This window comes from Dromaius novaehollandiae, chromosome 14 (genome assembly GCF_036370855.1).
Source record: "Dromaius novaehollandiae isolate bDroNov1 chromosome 14, bDroNov1.hap1, whole genome shotgun sequence".
Lineage (NCBI taxonomy): Eukaryota > Metazoa > Chordata > Aves > Casuariiformes > Dromaiidae > Dromaius > Dromaius novaehollandiae.
In genome coordinates, this window is record NC_088111.1 from 9,771,489 (window position 1) to 9,791,469 (window position 19,981).

A 19,981-nucleotide genomic window follows, 5' to 3' on the forward strand; every position below is an offset into this window, starting at 1 on the left:
TTCTTCCCATTCTGACTTGTTACAGGGTAAGTTACTTACCCTTATGCTTACTTACCTCAATTGTAAAACAGACACCTGACTTGTACAGTGACCTTGAGATTTATTAAGTGCGAGGTGGTATTTCTGAAGTCGTTTTTCCTTTACCGTGAAGAGGCTATGAAATGCTGTATATTAATCACCTGCATTTTTCTTCTTAGTTATTCTAGAATAGGAAGCCTAAAGGGCCAAAAGGTGCCTTGCAGGATCTGGGGATAGCTTTTGCAGGACGGGAGCATTCTGGTAAGTATGATATGATGATTCTCATCTTATAGATATATATTTTTATAAAGCTAAACAGCTACTGTAACTTTTTCAAGTTACGTAATGCTCTGTTCAACAAAAGCATCAAAATAAGAAAGACCAGATGCTTCAAAGATTAGAGTTTGTCATCTCTAAGTTTATGCTTTTTTCTGAAATCTGGCCTAGTCCTTTGAAGTGTATGTTGCACAACACAGCCAAACGTCAAATTATTAGGGTTCAAAAGAAAAAGACAGTGGGGGAAGAATAAGGAAATCGAGGGAGAATCAAGGAAACTTGATCTTACTGGATAGGTCTGGACATCTTATTAGTGTAAGAGAATATTAGTACAATCGGAATTTGATATAAGTGATAAAACAAAACAAGAATGTTAGTAATCAGGACCATATATTAAACTCTGGTTAGATGACCATTAGATGTTCAGCAAAGGAAACTTCACTGCCACTGCCCTTTTCCGAACTTCCTCTAGAAAACCATGTGTCAGAGTTCCGTGAATCCCTTCCATTTATGTAAGCCTTACCTGAATGCCTTTTCCCCCACTAACAGTAGTTTAAAAGGAAGAATATGAACATAACCATTCTTTTCAAGGCTTGGATGATTCTCGGAATACTGCCCGTCTTGCTTGGAGGATGATTTGTGATGGATGTGTGCTGAAGGTTACTAAATCTTTGGCTAAGCTTAGTAACTTCCTCACATCTTCCCTTCTACTTGCTTCAGAGCCTGGCATCCAGATGAAAGATGAGCTGTTCAAATAAACAACCCAGCATCTTGACTATGAATTGAACAGAACATCATTAGGCTAATATGCTTATTAATTTAGAGCATTGATTTCTACTTCTGGGGATTCATTTCCCCAAATCTCCATTTCTTTGGGGACTCCCTAGGCACATCCAAAGGGGAACCTGATTTCCCGAACACTGAGTATAAACTTCACTGACAAGACTCCACTGGGAAGTAATAGCAGACCTGAAACATCTGGAGATACAACTTGCAAAATAAGCTCTCCAGCGGAGGAAAACCACAACAGTGCTACCGGAGTTATGATAAATTCCAACGTACAAACAGGAGAACAACAGGAGAGAAGCACAATCAATTCCTCTACAGCCATCCATGTTGCATCTAGCAGCAGCTTAAGGACTGATTTACATGATCAAGCCCAAAGCTCTTTAACAGCATCTGCTGACAGATTTGCTTTTCCTCTTGGACAGCCACAGCTATCTCGCGGTACAGGCATTCAGAAAGGGTTCCGCAATGGGCACCTGACGACTGCTGCCAAATACAGCTCTCCAGTACATGGATCAGGACTAGTGCTTGTCTCCACTACCATCCCCTCAGTTAATATCTCTGAGGAGGATACTAGTACTAGTTCCGATTGTTTCTCTCTGCTGACTGACTGGGAAGAGGTAGCTTTCATACCAGAATCACAGCATGAACACAATTCAGATTGTGTTCCATTCAAAGATGACTCCAGTACAGGTATTTTAACAGCATCTGAAGAAACAACAATTTCTAGAGTATCAGTTGTCATGAGTTCAGATCTTCAAAGTTTGGGGAAAACTGTGGTACCTGTGGAACCTCGGAAGTCTATCGTTTACAAAAGTCCTGATACTATGATCTATAATGTAGGAATGGTCCAAAGGCAGACTTCAAACTTTTCTGCTTTTAAGTTACCACCTGCAAAGGCAAATGCTACTTCAGCACATTCAGCATTAACTGGAAATGATTCCACTCCCGAGGCTCCTCAAAGAAAGCCAACAAGTCCAAAAATGTTCCCACCAGCAAAAAAACACTCTTTTGCTATCTAGAAAGAGAAGACTGCATCTTTTAGGCATTGCTTACCTTCAAGAAGTTCAAACTTGTCCAAAGTGTCTCCTGCCATTCTGAACTCCACAGTCAATTTGAATCAATCTGTAAGAGCTGCCAAAAATGAAAAACCAACCCCCCCTCGGTGTCATTGTGGTCGAAGAGCTAAAAGACTGTATGTATCAAATACCGGTCCAAATCACGGCAAAGCATTTTGTGGTTGTCCTGTCAGTAAGCAGGAAGGCAATAAGAAAGGCTGTGAATACTTCAAGTGGGAATATGCATCTCTGAAAGAGAAATCTAATGTTCTCACGGCAAATGCAGATGCTTTGACCTCTCCCGGAACTTCTTCCAACACTGCAGGAAATTCTTCCAACAGGAAATACTTGCGTCTTAGACCCTCTATGAGAACTTGAAAATTGATGGGGTTTTGTCCAGATCTTAAGCTTAATTACTTCTTCCTGCTTACTATTATCAGGACGGTCAAATGATCTTAGATATGTCTTCTGAGAATGGGACCAAAATGACATGCTTGATTAAAGTAAATAAAAGTGGAAATTGCTCAAGCATGTCATAAACTATCTCATTAATGAAGTGAGAGAACTGATCAAGCTGCGAGTGCTAAAATTAAAGTATGAACAGCTGATGGTAAATATTTTACACTTCTATTTTATCATCTATTTTAAACTCTTTACTAGTCCAGTCTTTAAACATCACTGCCATGATACAGATTTTATTTATACTCATTTTTCTAAACATACTTGTATTGAGCTGCAACTTTTAAAAATGTATTTATTGTTGCGCTTCTGAAAAGTGATTCTTGATTCCTCGCCAACCTAGAACATTTCCAGGAATGTCCCAATCTGCAACCTTTTCCAGGGAACCTCGACCTGGAATGGCACTAGACTCCTGCTGACCTAAAACAGTTCTGGACAGAATCTCCAATTCAGTTCTACACTCACTCAACTACAATGGTTCTAGACTTGAGCCACACCTCTAGAATGCTTCTAGGTGCACTGGCTCCAGAACCTTTCCAGGAACCCCTCAATCTGGAACTTTCACAGGCACCACCCCCACCATGACCCAGAACTAGTTGACTGCAAAGTGTTCTAGGCCAGTGAGTCTGGAACCATACCAGGGTGCGTCTGGGATGGTTCTCGCCTTGGCGACCTAGAACGGTTCTCTGGGCTTGGTTCTAGACTTGCCGGCCTAGGACCGCTCTGGACTTGCCGGCCTAGGACCGCTCTGGACTTGCCGGCCTAGAACCATTCCAGGGTGAGTCTAGCAAGCAAAATTTGGCATGCAGCAATGAGGAACACACCTTTTTTGTTTTACTTCCCAAGCCAAAAGCCCACTGGCATGAAAAGCAGTCCTTGGATTTGGGGGGCAACTGTTATGATTATTCTATGACTTATACAAGCTACATTTTCCCACTCTTCATTACTCTAATTGACTTCTTCACATTTTCTTGGCAACCCTAATGGAATTTATTGCTGTAGCTGCAAAGTGTCTGAACATACGGTTTCTGTCTGTCCGTAGCCTTCGTGAATATCCAGCCCAGTGTGCTCTTCCCATTCTCCCATCACTTCAGGGTTGATTGGCTCCCCGGCACTCACACAGTGCCGCAGGCTTCTGAATTTGTAGCTTGGTGGGAAAGAAAAAGCAAATAATTGGCAGAGTTAAGCAGACACAGTGATCTATCTGCAATGTCCCCTTCCTTATTGTATTCCTGGATCATGGAGTCCTTTCTACACAAAAATAAAATCTTCACCAAGTCCTATACATTCCATTCCAATTGTGTGGAGCTAAACATAAACAAATCTGCAAAAATGCAAACGCTCTTTTATTTCTCCATTATTTTAACATCTAGTAATTGATACAGTGTTTCTAACCCTAGAATCTAAACTGGGGTCTCCAACAAAATGGTAACAAAAAGTCACAGGAGAGTTGCCAAGCTGCACTGACACGCGCTATTCTTGTAGAGCATGGTAGTGGGGGAATGCAGGGGAAAAACAAAGGGAAGGGGAATCCAACTATAAAAGCACTTTGGAAAATAGGTCAATCATGCTGCTCTATCATTATTATCCTACTATTTCATCAGCTAAACTGCTTTTCAAAGTCTCATGCAAGTTTGCTACAATTTGTGGCATCTGTGATGGTTACGCTGTCCCTGAAATGTTTACTCTGGCTTTGTTCCTAATATGTCAGATTCAAGATGTTGAGAAATACATGACTACCTTTGCTGTTACATCATTGTAACTCTGAAGTAAAGTCAAGGTGAGAAGAGCATTTGGTCCACTGTTTTGATCAAATACACTAATAAGGATCTTTTCTTTGGCTTACCTGGACAGTCTATGTTGCACCAACATTCGATAGGCAGTTGGAGCAGAACAGAAGACTGTTATGGGAAATCTTGACAGACTCTAGAGAATTAGAATAAAAAAAAGGAGATGTCGCTACTGAAACACGTGAGGTCTCACCTACATCACAAGAGATAACATAACGATCTCTGTATTCAGCTTACAAAACACAAGAACAAAAGCAGTTAGCTTTGTACTCGCCAACACGAATATACAGCAGTTCTATTTAAACAGGTTCTTCTTCAAAACAGAATCTACATCTTTTTACAGCTAGTTCAACGCACCCAAGCTTTGTGCTCTGGAAAGCTTTTCAGTCTCCCTTGCAGAATTTCTTCATAATTCCAACTTAAGTAGAAAACAAAGGAAACCATAAGGCTACTTTTTCAGACGTTCCAGAGGGGAATGACCGATAAAGTGTTCTTCAATGGATCTTAATGTTAGCTAACAATTTTCAGCCATCACAGTAACGTGGGTATGATGATAAAGGGATTCCGTGTAAAAGGAATAATGGTGGTCTTTTTCACAGAGTTGCGTGCAGAGGATGTAACAGAATATAACGCCGGTGCCATTTGTTAAAGAAATATAGGCTTGCTGCCTCTTCACTCCTTAACATGCAGTTCTACAGTACATGCAACCAAAATTCTCAATTATCTGCTGCTGTCACTCATTTTAACACCACCACCAAAGTGCTCCACAAGCTCCTGTCCCATTTCTTGCGGGCTTCACTTTTAGGCCTAGGAATGGATGTTTGCAGGTTTGGGCAGTCGAATCTCCTCTCAGCAGAGTACAGAACAAAAATTTGGGGACGTTAAAGATTCTCTTGTTTGGGGGCTTACATTTACAGCCTTCACTACTGAAATACCAGTTGCTTACTTCCTGGTGAAGCTCACAATTCTTCAGCATACTGCCCCTGAATAGCTCTGGGGAAGTGAAAATCTAGGGAGGACGAGCCAGAGAGAAGAGTGCTGTTGCTGGGCTCTCCTTGCTTACCTCAAAGACAATGCTTGGGTCGAAGCGGGGCATCTTATGTGCAAAGACACAGGCCCCTTGAATCCATGGGGAAAAAATGCTGCTCCAACCTGACTTTGCCCAGCCCGTGTCTGATGTATTCCAAAATATATCTGAAGGAGTCAAGTCCAGCCAGTACCTGGGTGACACAGTGCAAGAGTCCACAATCTCTATTTGGCAGAAAGAGGGCCAATATTAAAACATCAACAACAGACGTGCCAATGAAGCACTGTTTTTCTTGGCTAGATGATGATCAGCAAATGACGGAATTTCTGAGCGGGAGTGGGTCACAGTGCAGTGAAGATGTCATCAGGATAGACTGATGTTGCATTTTTCTAGGAGAAAAATTATACTGATGGACAAGCTAATACCACCTCGAAACAGGATGCTGAATAAATAGGTATGAGATTGCAGGAGTTTTGTTGAAATCATATTGTAGGGATAAGGATTCTTTGAGGTTTACTTACTTTTTAGTTTGCTCTCTTCTGATTTGTTACTCTTTGCCAGTTAGAATGAGATGCATTGCTACGCCAATTTTCTAAACAACACAGTTTTATAAACTCAGAGATCTCACGAACCTGTGTAGTCCTTCCTATGTTCGGAACTATCAGCATTTTGTTCCTGTGGGACTTGTCTCTAAAGCAGTCACGCATGAATTCAGAAGCCTAAGAGCCATGTCTTTTCCCCCTTTTTACGGTACACACTTCATAAACTTGTTCTTTGCTGATGTTCAGTAAATGGGCAATCTATTAATTATACACAATGAAGAGTTTAGAAGAAGTTAAAGAAAATGTGAAAAAAGAGGTTAGTGACTCTGTATGACTGCCAAGTGCAATACACACTAAGGCAGCTAACCTCCAACTACGCCTTGTTGCACAGAAAAAAGGCTTGTTGGGACTGAATAGAACTGCTGCTTTTTAAAATAGTGAAACACAGAGCTGCTGGTAAAATCTTCTCTTCCCCTTCTTTCTGCCAATTTACCAGCTACAGAAATACATCTGTGATTTAAAGTGATAGCCTTACCTTCCACTTACTGTGAGGCCAATGCCATAGCTGCTGTGGGAACGTGCAGTCCTTTTTGGAGCCCCCGTAGTTCCACTGGTAAAATAGATGGCCATCGGGTCTTGACGCTTTGTGGTCACGCAGTGGTGATCAGAAGGAGCATGCCTTTAAAATGTGCAAAATGAGGAATACAGTGATTTGAAAGGGTGAATTACACATTCTTGAAAACGCTTGGCTAAAATAACTTCTGCAGCAAGCAAAAGTGTCATAAACATTGACATTTTCCCACTGTGCAGTCCTGAAGGGAGGAAAATATTTTGGCATGTGCCAACATTTCCTGTTCACAACAAATCACTGTGCTTGCCTTTCATTGTTTCTGTGGCGCTTTCACAGTAGTGGTTACTCACTTCAGGAGCTCTCTGAAGTTCAGCCATCCTTCTCTGTGGCCCTCTGATACAAGCAGCTTGGCTTTCAGAGACTGCCATTCAGGCCCACCTGAGTCCACAGCTGGTGCCACAGAACCATCAGTGATGACACACTTTGCCTTTGATTTCTGTAGTCCATGGAGAATGTCCTTTGCTGTCAGCTGCTGCCTGCCAGGAATCGGGACAGTTCCTAAAGGAGAATACTCTCAATATTTAAGAACAATACTTGTACCTAGAAACAGTCTCTAGCTTGCCTTGTGCTTATTAGTGGGACAGGGCTGCGCTGAAAGCAGGCTTTGGCTCTGCATTTGTAAATATACCCTTCTTTTTCATGCATTAAATTCGACGGGAGGATCACTGCAAGTTAGAAAATACTAGGCTCAACATGGGACAGCCAAAGAAACCAACAGAAGGACTTTTTTGGGGTGGAAAGCATTGCCACTGGGACATGCTACCCCTCTGGATTTGTATTCTTCACTAGTAAATACAGGTGTACCTGTCCTCACAGGGTATGCTGCTAGTGTTTGTGAGGCCCCGAGACATTCTGGGCTGTAAATACTGGCAAGCCGAGTATTTAACATAGCCCACAGGGGAACATGTGAAACACTCGGGTAAGTATGTGCTAATTGCATTGTAAGTTAAGAAGACGATGCATTTGCGATGCATCACAAGTGCTGGAAAGAGGAGAATGACAGAGGTCCACGGACTCCCAGAATTTCCTTAACAGCTAGAGCATGTTCAAAAAATCCTAAAAGTACCATAAAGACAAAACTTGGCATGAAGGGTGTTGACCAGCATGGCAGTGATGATCATCCCCGTTAGCATGTTTGTAGTTCTGAGTCTATTAAATAGCAATGATCGGTGTATGTGACAGCAGCTATAGCTATAAATGATTTCTATGCTTTTACTAACCTGTTCGCATGCAAGCCACATTCAGCAGCCACCACTCCGGGATCCTGGGCAGAATCCAAATAACTCTGTCTCCCGGTTGCAGACCACAGGCACCAGACAGTACATTAGCCGCTTGCCTGGACAGGACTCCCAGCTCTTCAAAGCTCCACTTCACTTCTTCTCCGTCACCGCTTACCCACCACAATGCAGGGTTTTCAGGCTTTTTGCCCTCCTACAGGACAACAGGGCACAGTGCAAATGCTTCATTTAGGGAACATGTTGCCTTTAATTTAAGCCTGAGGAAGGAAAACAGTCATCATTTATTGAATGCTGAATAAACCTGGGGCATAATAAATATGAATGAATAAACCGTGGGGTGTAAGCCATAAAGTTCAACTGAATGGTTACAGGGCCAAGATAGAATGGATTAGTTTAAGACTGAGAGAAGGGATTCATGGTTCTTCCCATTCTGACTTGTTACAGGGTAAGTTACTTACCCTTATGCTTACTTACCTCAATTGTAAAACAGACACCTGACTTGTACAGTGACCTTGAGATTTATTAAGTGCGAGGTGGTATTTCTGAAGTCGTTTTTCCTTTACCGTGAAGAGGCTATGAAATGCTGTATATTAATCACCTGCATTTTTCTTCTTAGTTATTCTAGAATAGGAAGCCTAAAGGGCCAAAAGGTGCCTTGCAGGATCTGGGGATAGCTTTTGCAGGACGGGAGCATTCTGGTAAGTATGATATGATGATTCTCATCTTATATATTTTTATAAAGCTAAACAGCTACTGTAACTTTTTCAAGTTACGTAATGCTCTGTTCAACAAAAGCATCAAAATAAGAAAGACCAGATGCTTCAAAGATTAGAGTTTGTCATCTCTAAGTTTATGCTTTTTTCTGAAATCTGGCCTAGTCCTTTGAAGTGTATGTTGCACAACACAGCCAAACGTCAAATTATTAGGGTTCAAAAGAAAAAGACAGTGGGGGAAGAATAAGGAAATCGAGGGAGAATCAAGGAAACTTGATCTTACTGGATAGGTCTGGACATCTTATTAGTGTAAGAGAATATTAGTACAATCGGAATTTGATATAAGTGATAAAACAAAACAAGAATGTTAGTAATCAGGACCATATATTAAACTCTGGTTAGATGACCATTAGATGTTCAGCAAAGGAAACTTCACTGCCACTGCCCTTTTCCGAACTTCCTCTAGAAAACCATGTGTCAGAGTTCCGTGAATCCCTTCCATTTATGTAAGCCTTACCTGAATGCCTTTTCCCCCACTAACAGTAGTTTAAAAGGAAGAATATGAACATAACCATTCTTTTCAAGGCTTGGATGATTCTCGGAATACTGCCCATCTTGCTTGGAGGATGATTTGTGATGGATGTGTGCTGAAGGTTACTAAATCTTTGGCTAAGCTTAGTAACTTCCTCACATCTTCCCTTCTACTTGCTTCAGAGCCTGGCATCCAGATGAAAGATGAGCTGTTCAAATAAACAACCCAGCATCTTGACTATGAATTGAACAGAACATCATTAGGCTAATATGCTTATTAATTTAGAGCATTGATTTCTACTTCTGGGGATTCATTTCCCCAAATCTCCATTTCTTTGGGGACTCCCTAGGCACATCCAAAGGGGAACCTGATTTCCCGAACACTGAGTATAAACTTCACTGACAAGACTCCACTGGGAAGTAATAGCAGACCTGAAACATCTGGAGATACAACTTGCAAAATAAGCTCTCCAGCGGAGGAAAACCACAACAGTGCTACCGGAGTTATGATAAATTCCAACGTACAAACAGGAGAACAACAGGAGAGAAGCACAATCAATTCCTCTACAGCCATCCATGTTGCATCTAGCAGCAGCTTAAGGACTGATTTACATGATCAAGCCCAAAGCTCTTTAACAGCATCTGCTGACAGATTTGCTTTTCCTCTTGGACAGCCACAGCTATCTCGCGGTACAGGCATTCAGAAAGGGTTCCGCAATGGGCACCTGACGACTACTGCCAAATACAGCTCTCCAGTACATGGCTCAGGACTAGTGCTTGTCTCCACTACCATCCCCTCAGTTAATATCTCTGAGGAGGATACTAGTACTAGTTCCGATTGTTTCTCTCTGCTGACTGACTGGGAAGAGGTAGCTTTCATACCAGAATCACAGCATGAACACAATTCAGATTGTGTTCCATTCAAAGATGACTCCAGTACAGCTATTTTAACAGCATCTGAAGAAACAACAATTTCTAGAGTATCAGTTGTCATGAGTTCAGATCTTCAAAGTTTGGGGAAAACTGTGGTACCTGTGGAACCTCGGAAGTCTATCGTTTACAAAAGTCCTGATACTATGATCTATAATGTAGGAATGGTCCAAAGGCAGACTTCAAACTTTTCTGCTTTTAAGTTACCACCTGCAAAGGCAAATGCTACTTCAGCACATTCAGCATTAACTGGAAATGATTCCACTCCCGAGGCTCCTCAAAGAAAGCCAACAAGTCCAAAAATGTTCCCACCAGCAAAAAAACACTCTTTTGCTATCTAGAAAGAGAAGACTGCATCTTTTAGGCATTGCTTACCTTCAAGAAGTTCAAACTTGTCCAAAGTGTCTCCTGCCATTCTGAACTCCACAGTCAATTTGAATCAATCTGTAAGAGCTGCCAAAAATGAAAAACCAACCCCCCCTCGGTGTCATTGTGGTCGAAGAGCTAAAAGACTGTATGTATCAAATACCGGTCCAAATCACGGCAAAGCATTTTGTGGTTGTCCTGTCAGTAAGCAGGAAGGCAATAAGAAAGGCTGTGAATACTTCAAGTGGGAATATGCATCTCTGAAAGAGAAATCTAATGTTCTCACGGCGAATGCAGATGCTTTGACCTCTCCCGGAACTTCTTCCAACACTGCAGGAAATTCTTCCAACAGGAAATACTTGCGTCTTAGACCCTCTATGAGAACTTGAAAATTGATGGGGTTTTGTCCAGATCTTAAGCTTAATTACTTCTTCCTACTTACTATTATCAGGACGGTCAAATGATCTTAGATATGTCTTCTGAGAATGGGACCAAAATGACATGCTTGATTAAAGTAAATAAAAGTGGAAATTGCTCAAGCATGTCATAAACTATCTCATTAATGAAGTGAGAGAACTGATCAAGCTGCGAGTGCTAAAATTAAAGTATGAACAGCTGATGGTAAATATTTTACACTTCTATTTTATCATCTATTTTAAACTCTTTACTAGTCCAGTCTTTAAACATCACTGCCATGATACAGATTTTATTTATACTCATTTTTCTAAACATACTTGTATTGAGCTGCAACTTTTAAAAATGTATTTATTGTTGCACTTCTGAAAAGTGATTCTTGATTCCTCGCCAACCTAGAACATTTCCAGGAATGTCCCAATCTGCAACCTTTTCCAGGGAACCTCGACCTGGAATGGCACTAGACTCCTGCTGACCTAAAACAGTTCTGGACAGAATCTCCAATTCAGTTCTACACTCACTCAACTACAATGGTTCTAGACTTGAGCCACACCTCTAGAATGCTTCTAGGTGCACTGGCTCCAGAACCTTTCCAGGAACCCCTCAATCTGGAACTTTCACAGGCACCACCCCCACCATGACCCAGAACTAGTTGACTGCAAAGTGTTCTAGGCCAGTGAGTCTGGAACCATACCAGGGTGCGTCTGGGACGGTTCTCGCCTTGGCGACCTAGAACGGTTCTCTGGGCTTGGTTCTAGACTTGCCGGCCTAGGACCGCTCTGGACTTGCCGGCCTAGGACCGCTCTGGACTTGCCGGCCTAGAACCATTCCAGGGTGAGTCTAGCAAGCAAAATTTGGCATGCAGCAATGAGGAACACACCTTTTTTGTTTTACTTCCCAAGCCAAAAGCCCACTGGCATGAAAAGCAGTCCTTGGATTTGGGGGGCAACTGTTATGATTATTCTATGACTTATACAAGCTACATTTTCCCACTCTTCATTACTCTAATTGACTTCTTCACATTTTCTTGGCAACCCTAATGGAATTTATTGCTGTAGCTGCAAAGTGTCTGAACATACGGTTTCTGTCTGTCCGTAGCCTTCGTGAATATCCAGCCCAGTGTGCTCTTCCCATTCTCCCATCACTTCAGGGTTGATTGGCTCCCCGGCACTCACACAGTGCCGCAGGCTTCTGAATTTGTAGCTTGGTGGGAAAGAAAAAGCAAATAATTGGCAGAGTTAAGCAGACACAGTGATCTATCTGCAATGTCCCCTTCCTTATTGTATTCCTGGATCATGGAGTCCTTTCTACACAAAAATAAAATCTTCACCAAGTCCTATACATTCCATTCCAATTGTGTGGAGCTAAACATAAACAAATCTGCAAAAATGCAAACGCTCTTTTATTTCTCCATTATTTTAACATCTAGTAATTGATACAGTGTTTCTAACCCTAGAATCTAAACTGGGGTCTCCAACAAAATGGTAACAAAAAGTCACAGGAGAGTTGCCAAGCTGCACTGACACGCGCTATTCTTGTAGAGCATGGTAGTGGGGGAATGCAGGGGAAAAACAAAGGGAAGGGGAATCCAACTATAAAAGCACTTTGGAAAATAGGTCAATCATGCTGCTCTATCATTATTATCCTACTATTTCATCAGCTAAACTGCTTTTCAAAGTCTCATGCAAGTTTGCTACAATTTGTGGAATCTGTGATGGTTACGCTGTCCCTGAAATGTTTACTCTGGCTTTGTTCCTAATATGTCAGATTCAAGATGTTGAGAAATACATGACTACCTTTGCTGTTACATCATTGTAACTCTGAAGTAAAGTCAAGGTGAGAAGAGCATTTGGTCCACTGTTTTGATCAAATACACTAATAAGGATCTTTTCTTTGGCTTACCTGGACAGTCTATGTTGCACCAACATTCGATAGGCAGTTGGAGCAGAACAGAAGACTGTTATGGGAAATCTTGACAGACTCTAGAGAATTAGAATAAAAAAAAGGAGATGTCGCTACTGAAACACGTGAGGTCTCACCTACATCACAAGAGATAACATAACGATCTCTGTATTCAGCTTACAAAACACAAGAACAAAAGCAGTTAGCTTTGTACTCGCCAACACGAATATACAGCAGTTCTATTTAAACAGGTTCTTCTTCAAAACAGAATCTACATCTTTTTACAGCTAGTTCAACGCACCCAAGCTTTGTGCTCTGGAAAGCTTTTCAGTCTCCCTTGCAGAATTTCTTCATAATTCCAACTTAAGTAGAAAACAAAGGAAACCATAAGGCTACTTTTTCAGACGTTCCAGAGGGGAATGACCGATAAAGTGTTCTTCAATGGATCTTAATGTTAGCTAACAATTTTCAGCCATCACAGTAACGTGGGTATGATGATAAAGGGATTCCGTGTAAAAGGAATAATGGTGGTCTTTTTCACAGAGTTGCGTGCAGAGGATGTAACAGAATATAACGCCGGTGCCATTTGTTAAAGAAATATAGGCTTGCTGCCTCTTCACTCCTTAACATGCAGTTCTACAGTACATGCAACCAAAATTCTCAATTATCTGCTGCTGTCACTCATTTTAACACCACCACCAAAGCGCTCCACAAGCTCCTGTCCCATTTCTTGCGGGCTTCACTTTTAGGCCTAGGAATGGATGTTTGCAGGTTTGGGCAGTCGAATCTCCTCTCAGCAGAGTACAGAACAAAAATTTGGGGACGTTAAAGATTCTCTTGTTTGGGGGCTTACATTTACAGCCTTCACTACTGAAATACCAGTTGCTTACTTCCTGGTGAAGCTCACAATTCTTCAGCATACTGCCCCTGAATAGCTCTGGGGAAGTGAAAATCTAGGGAGGACGAGCCAGAGAGAAGAGTGCTGTTGCTGGGCTCTCCTTGCTTACCTCAAAGACAATGCTTGGGTCGAAGCGGGGCATCTTATGTGCAAAGACACAGGCCCCTTGAATCCATGGGGAAAAAATGCTGCTCCAACCTGACTTTGCCCAGCCCGTGTCTGATGTATTCCAAAATATATCTGAAGGAGTCAAGTCCAGCCAGTACCTGGGTGACACAGTGCAAGAGTCCACAATCTCTATTTGGCAGAAAGAGGGCCAATATTAAAACATCAACAACAGACGTGCCAATGAAGCACTGTTTTTCTTGGCTAGATGATGATCAGCAAATGACGGAATTTCTGAGCGGGAGTGGGTCACAGTGCAGTGAAGATGTCATCAGGATAGACTGATGTTGCATTTTTCTAGGAGAAAAATTATACTGATGGACAAGCTAATACCACCTCGAAACAGGATGCTGAATAAATAGGTATGAGATTGCAGGAGTTTTGTTGAAATCATATTGTAGGGATAAGGATTCTTTGAGGTTTACTTACTTTTTAGTTTGCTCTCTTCTGATTTGTTACTCTTTGCCAGTTAGAATGAGATGCATTGCTACGCCAATTTTCTAAACAACACAGTTTTATAAACTCAGAGATCTCACGAACCTGTGTAGTCCTTCCTATGTTCGGAACTATCAGCATTTTGTTCCTGTGGGACTTGTCTCTAAAGCAGTCACGCATGAATTCAGAAGCCTAAGAGCCATGTCTTTTCCCCCTTTTTACGGTACACACCTCATAAACTTGTTCTTTGCTGATGTTCAGTAAATGGGCAATCTATTAATTATACACAATGAAGAGTTTAGAAGAAGTTAAAGAAAATGTGAAAAAAGAGGTTAGTGACTCTGTATGACTGCCAAGTGCAATACACACTAAGGCAGCTAACCTCCAACTACGCCTTGTTGCACAGAAAAAAGGCTTGTTGGGACTGAATAGAACTGCTGCTTTTTAAAATAGTGAAACACAGAGCTGCTGGTAAAATCTTCTCTTCCCCTTCTTTCTGCCAATTTACCAGCTACAGAAATACATCTGTGATTTAAAGTGATAGCCTTACCTTCCACTTACTGTGAGGCCAATGCCATAGCTGCTGTGGGAACGTGCAGTCCTTTTTGGAGCCCCCGTAGTTCCACTGGTAAAATAGATGGCCATCGGGTCTTGACGCTTTGTGGTCACGCAGTGGTGATCAGAAGGAGCATGCCTTTAAAATGTGCAAAATGAGGAATACAGTGATTTGAAAGGGTGAATTACACATTCTTGAAAACGCTTGGCTAAAATAACTTCTGCAGCAAGCAAAAGTGTCATAAACATTGACATTTTCCCACTGTGCAGTCCTGAAGGGAGGAAAATATTTTGGCATGTGCCAACATTTCCTGTTCACAACAAATCACTGTGCTTGCCTTTCATTGTTTCTGTGGCGCTTTCACAGTAGTGGTTACTCACTTCAGGAGCTCTCTGAAGTTCAGCCATCCTTCTCTGTGGCCCTCTGATACAAGCAGCTTGGCTTTCAGAGACTGCCATTCAGGCCCACCTGAGTCCACAGCTGGTGCCACAGAACCATCAGTGATGACACACTTTGCCTTTGATTTCTGTAGTCCATGGAGAATGTCCTTTGCTGTCAGCTGCTGCCTGCCAGGAATCGGGACAGTTCCTAAAGGAGAATACTCTCAATATTTAAGAACAATACTTGTACCTAGAAACAGTCTCTAGCTTGCCTTGTGCTTATTAGTGGGACAGGGCTGCGCTGAAAGCAGGCTTTGGCTCTGCATTTGTAAATATACCCTTCTTTTTCATGCATTAAATTCGACGGGAGGATCACTGCAAGTTAGAAAATACTAGGCTCAACATGGGACAGCCAAAGAAACCAACAGAAGGACTTTTTTGGGGTGGAAAGCATTGCCACTGGGACATGCTACCCCTCTGGATTTGTATTCTTCACTAGTAAATACAGGTGTACCTGTCCTCACAGGGTATGCTGCTAGTGTTTGTGAGGCCCCGAGACATTCTGGGCTGTAAATACTGGCAAGCCGAGTATTTAACATAGCCCACAGGGGAACATGTGAAACACTCGGGTAAGTATGTGCTAATTGCATTGTAAGTTAAGAAGACGATGCATTTGCGATGCATCACAAGTGCTGGAAAGAGGAGAATGACAGAGGTCCACGGACTCCCAGAATTTCCTTAACAGCTAGAGCATGTTCAAAAAATCCTAAAAGTACCATAAAGACAAAACTTGGCATGAAGGGTGTTGACCAGCATGGCAGTGATGATCATCCCCGTTAGCATGTTTGTAGTTCTGAGTCTATTAAATAGCAATGATCGGTGTATGTGACAGCAGCTATAGCTATAAATGATTTCTATGCTTTTACTAACCTGTTCGCATGCAAGCCACATTCAGCAGCCACCACTCCGGGATCCTGGGCAGAATCCAAATAACTCTGTCTCCCGGTTGCAGACCACAGGCACCAGACAGTACATTAGCCGCTTGCCTGGACAGGACTCCCAGCTCTTCAAAGCTCCACTTCACTTCTTCTCCGTCACCGCTTACCCACCACAATGCAGGGTTTTCAGGCTTTTTGCCCTCCTACAGGACAACAGGGCACAGTGCAAATGCTTCATTTAGGGAACATGTTGCCTTTAATTTAAGCCTGAGGAAGGAAAACAGTCATCATTTATTGAATGCTGAATAAACCTGGGGCATAATAAATATGAATGAATAAACCGGGGGGTGTAAGCCATAAAGTTCAACTGAATGGTTACAGGGCCAAGATAGAATGGATTAGTTTAAGACTGAGAGAAGGGATTCATGGTTCTTCCCATTCTGACTTGTTACAGGGTAAGTTACTTACCCTTATGCTTACTTACCTCAATTGTAAAACAGACACCTGACTTGTACAGTGACCTTGAGATTTATTAAGTGCGAGGTGGTATTTCTGAAGTCGTTTTTCCTTTACCGTGAAGAGGCTATGAAATGCTGTATATTAATCACCTGCATTTTTCTTCTTAGTTATTCTAGAATAGGAAGCCTAAAGGGACAAAAGGTGCCTTGCAGGATCTGGGGATAGCTTTTGCAGGACGGGAGCATTCTGGTAAGTATGATATGATGATTCTCATCTTATAGATATATATTTTTATAAAGCTAAACAGCTACTGTAACTTTTTCAAGTTACGTAATGCTCTGTTCAACAAAAGCATCAAAATAAGAAAGACCAGATGCTTCAAAGATTAGAGTTTGTCATCTCTAAGTTTATGCTTTTTTCTGAAATCTGGCCTAGTCCTTTGAAGTGTATGTTGCACAACACAGCCAAACGTCAAATTATTAGGGTTCAAAAGAAAAAGACAGTGGGGGAAGAATAAGGAAATCGAGGGAGAATCAAGGAAACTTGATCTTACTGGATAGGTCTGGACATCTTATTAGTGTAAGAGAATATTAGTACAATCGGAATTTGATATAAGTGATAAAACAAAACAAGAATGTTAGTAATCAGGACCATATATTAAACTCTGGTTAGATGACCATTAGATGTTCAGCAAAGGAAACTTCACTGCCACTGCCCTTTTCCGAACTTCCTCTAGAAAACCATGTGTCAGAGTTCCGTGAATCCCTTCCATTTATGTAAGCCTTACCTGAATGCCTTTTCCCCCACTAACAGTAGTTTAAAAGGAAGAATATGAACATAACCATTCTTTTCAAGGCTTGGATGATTCTCGGAATACTGCCCGTCTTGCTTGGAGGATGATTTGTGATGGATGTGTGCTGAAGGTTACTAAATCTTTGGCTAAGCTTAGTAACTTCCTCACATCTTCCCTTCTACTTGCTTCAGAGCCTGGCATCCAGATGAAAGATGAGCTGTTCAAATAAACAACCCAGCATCTTGACTATGAATTGAACAGAACATCATTAGGCTAATATGCTTATTAATTTAGAGCATTGATTTCTACTTCTGGGGATTCATTTCCCCAAATCTCCATTTCTTTGGGGACTCCCTAGGCACATCCAAAGGGGAACCTGATTTCCCGAACACTGAGTATAAACTTCACTGACAAGACTCCACTGGGAAGTAATAGCAGACCTGAAACATCTGGAGATACAACTTGCAAAATAAGCTCTCCAGCGGAGGAAAACCACAACAGTGCTACCGGAGTTATGATAAATTCCAACGTACAAACAGGAGAACAACAGGAGAGAAGCACAATCAATTCCTCTACAGCCATCCATGTTGCATCTAGCAGCAGCTTAAGGACTGATTTACATGATCAAGCCCAAAGCTCTTTAACAGCATCTGCTGACAGATTTGCTTTTCCTCTTGGACAGCCACAGCTATCTCGCGGTACAGGCATTCAGAAAGGGTTCCGCAATGGGCACCTGACGACTACTGCCAAATACAGCTCTCCAGTACATGGATCAGGACTAGTGCTTGTCTCCACTACCATCCCCTCAGTTAATATCTCTGAGGAGGATACTAGTACTAGTTCCGATTGTTTCTCTCTGCTGACTGACTGGGAAGAGGTAGCTTTCATACCAGAATCACAGCATGAACACAATTCAGATTGTGTTCCATTCAAAGATGACTCCAGTACAGCTATTTTAACAGCATCTGAAGAAACAACAATTTCTAGAGCATCAGTTGTCATGAGTTCAGATCTTCAAAGTTTGGGGAAAACTGTGGTACCTGTGGAACCTCGGAAGTCTATCGTTTACAAAAGTCCCGATACTATGATCTATAATGTAGGAATGGTCCAAAGGCAGACTTCAAACTTTTCTGCTTTTAAGTTACCACCTGCAAAGGCAAATGCTACTTCACCACATTCAGCATTAACTGGAAATGATTCCACTCCCGAGGCTCCTCAAAGAAAGCCAACAAGTCCAAAAATGTTCCCACCAGCAAAAAAACACTCTTTTGCTATCTAGAAAGAGAAGACTGCATCTTTTAGGCATTGCTTACCTTCAAGAAGTTCAAACTTGTCCAAAGTGTCTCCTGCCATTCTGAACTCCACAGTCAATTTGAATCAATCTGTAAGAGCTGCCAAAAATGAAAAACCAACCCCCCCTCGGTGTCATTGTGGTCAAAGAGCTAAAAGACTGTATGTATCAAATACCGGTCCAAATCACGGCAAAGCATTTTGTGGTTGTCCTGTCAGTAAGCAGGAAGGCAATAAGAAAGGCTGTGAATACTTCAAGTGGGAATATGCATCTCTGAAAGAGAAATCTAATGTTCTCACGGCGAATGCAGATGCTTTGACCTCTCCCGGAACTTCTTCCAAAACCTCAGGAAATTCTTCCAACACTGCAGGAAATTCTTCCAACAGGAAATACTTGCGTCTTAGACCCTCTATGAGAACTTGAAAATTGATGGGGTTTTGTCCAGATCTTAAGCTTAATTACTTGTTGCTGCTTACTATTATCAGGACGGTCAAATGATCTTAGATATGTCTTCTGAGAATGGGACCAAAATGACATGCTTGGTTAAAGTAAATAAAAGTGGAAATTGCTCAAGCATGTCATAAACTATCTCATTAATGAAGTGAGAGAACTGATCAAGCTGCGAGTGCTAAAATTAAAGTATGAACAGCTGATGGTAAATATTTTACACTTCTATTTTATCATCTATTTTAAACTCTTTACTAGTCCAGTCTTTAAACATCACTGCCATGATACAGATTTTATTTATACTCATTTTTCTAAACATACTTGTATTGAGCTGCAACTTTTAAAAATGTATTTATTGTTGCACTTCTGAAAAGTGATTCTTGATTCCTCGCCAACCTAGAACATTTCCAGGAATGTCCCAATCTGCAACCTTTTCCAGGGAACCTCGACCTGGAATGGCACTAGACTCCTGCTGACCTAAAACAGTTCTGGACAGAATCTCCAATTCAGTTCTACACTCACTCAACTACAATGGTTCTAGACTTGAGCCACACCTCTAGAATGCTTCTAGGTGCACTGGCTCCAGAACCTTTCCAGGAACCCCTCAATCTGGAACTTTCACAGGCACCACCCCCACCATGACCCAGAACTAGTTGACTGCAAAGTGTTCTAGGCCAGTGAGTCTGGAACCATACCAGGGTGCGTCTGGGACGGTTCTCGCCTTGGCGACCTAGAACGGTTCTCTGGGCTTGGTTCTAGACTTGCCGGCCTAGGACCGCTCTGGACTTGCCGGCCTAGAACCATTCCAGGGTGAGTCTAGCAAGCAAAATTTGGCATGCAGCAATGAGGAACACACCTTTTTTGTTTTACTTCCCAAGCCAAAAGCCCACTGGCATGAAAAGCAGTCCTTGGATTTGGGGGGCAACTGTTATGATTAT

At 41.9% G+C, this 19,981-nt stretch overlaps 2 protein-coding genes across 2 annotated transcripts; both read right to left on the reverse strand.

The window, feature by feature from the left end:
* Nucleotides 1–3,477: 3,477 nt before the first annotated feature.
* Nucleotides 3,478–8,009, reverse strand: LOC135329941 (acyl-coenzyme A synthetase ACSM3, mitochondrial-like; the record flags this gene model as incomplete). The annotated part of the gene is made up of 6 exons (XM_064520301.1): nucleotides 3,478–3,744; nucleotides 4,444–4,523; nucleotides 5,451–5,607; nucleotides 6,492–6,635; nucleotides 6,878–7,085; nucleotides 7,808–8,009. Coding segments are annotated over 6 exons (948 nt in total), but the record flags the coding sequence as incomplete, so codon positions are not given.
* A 3,706-nt stretch (nucleotides 8,010–11,715) lies between these two features.
* Nucleotides 11,716–16,247, reverse strand: LOC135329887 (acyl-coenzyme A synthetase ACSM3, mitochondrial-like; the record flags this gene model as incomplete). Its single annotated transcript, XM_064519932.1, has 6 exons — nucleotides 11,716–11,982; nucleotides 12,682–12,761; nucleotides 13,689–13,845; nucleotides 14,730–14,873; nucleotides 15,116–15,323; nucleotides 16,046–16,247. Coding segments are annotated over 6 exons (948 nt in total), but the record flags the coding sequence as incomplete, so codon positions are not given.
* Nucleotides 16,248–19,981: the final 3,734 nt, after the last annotated feature.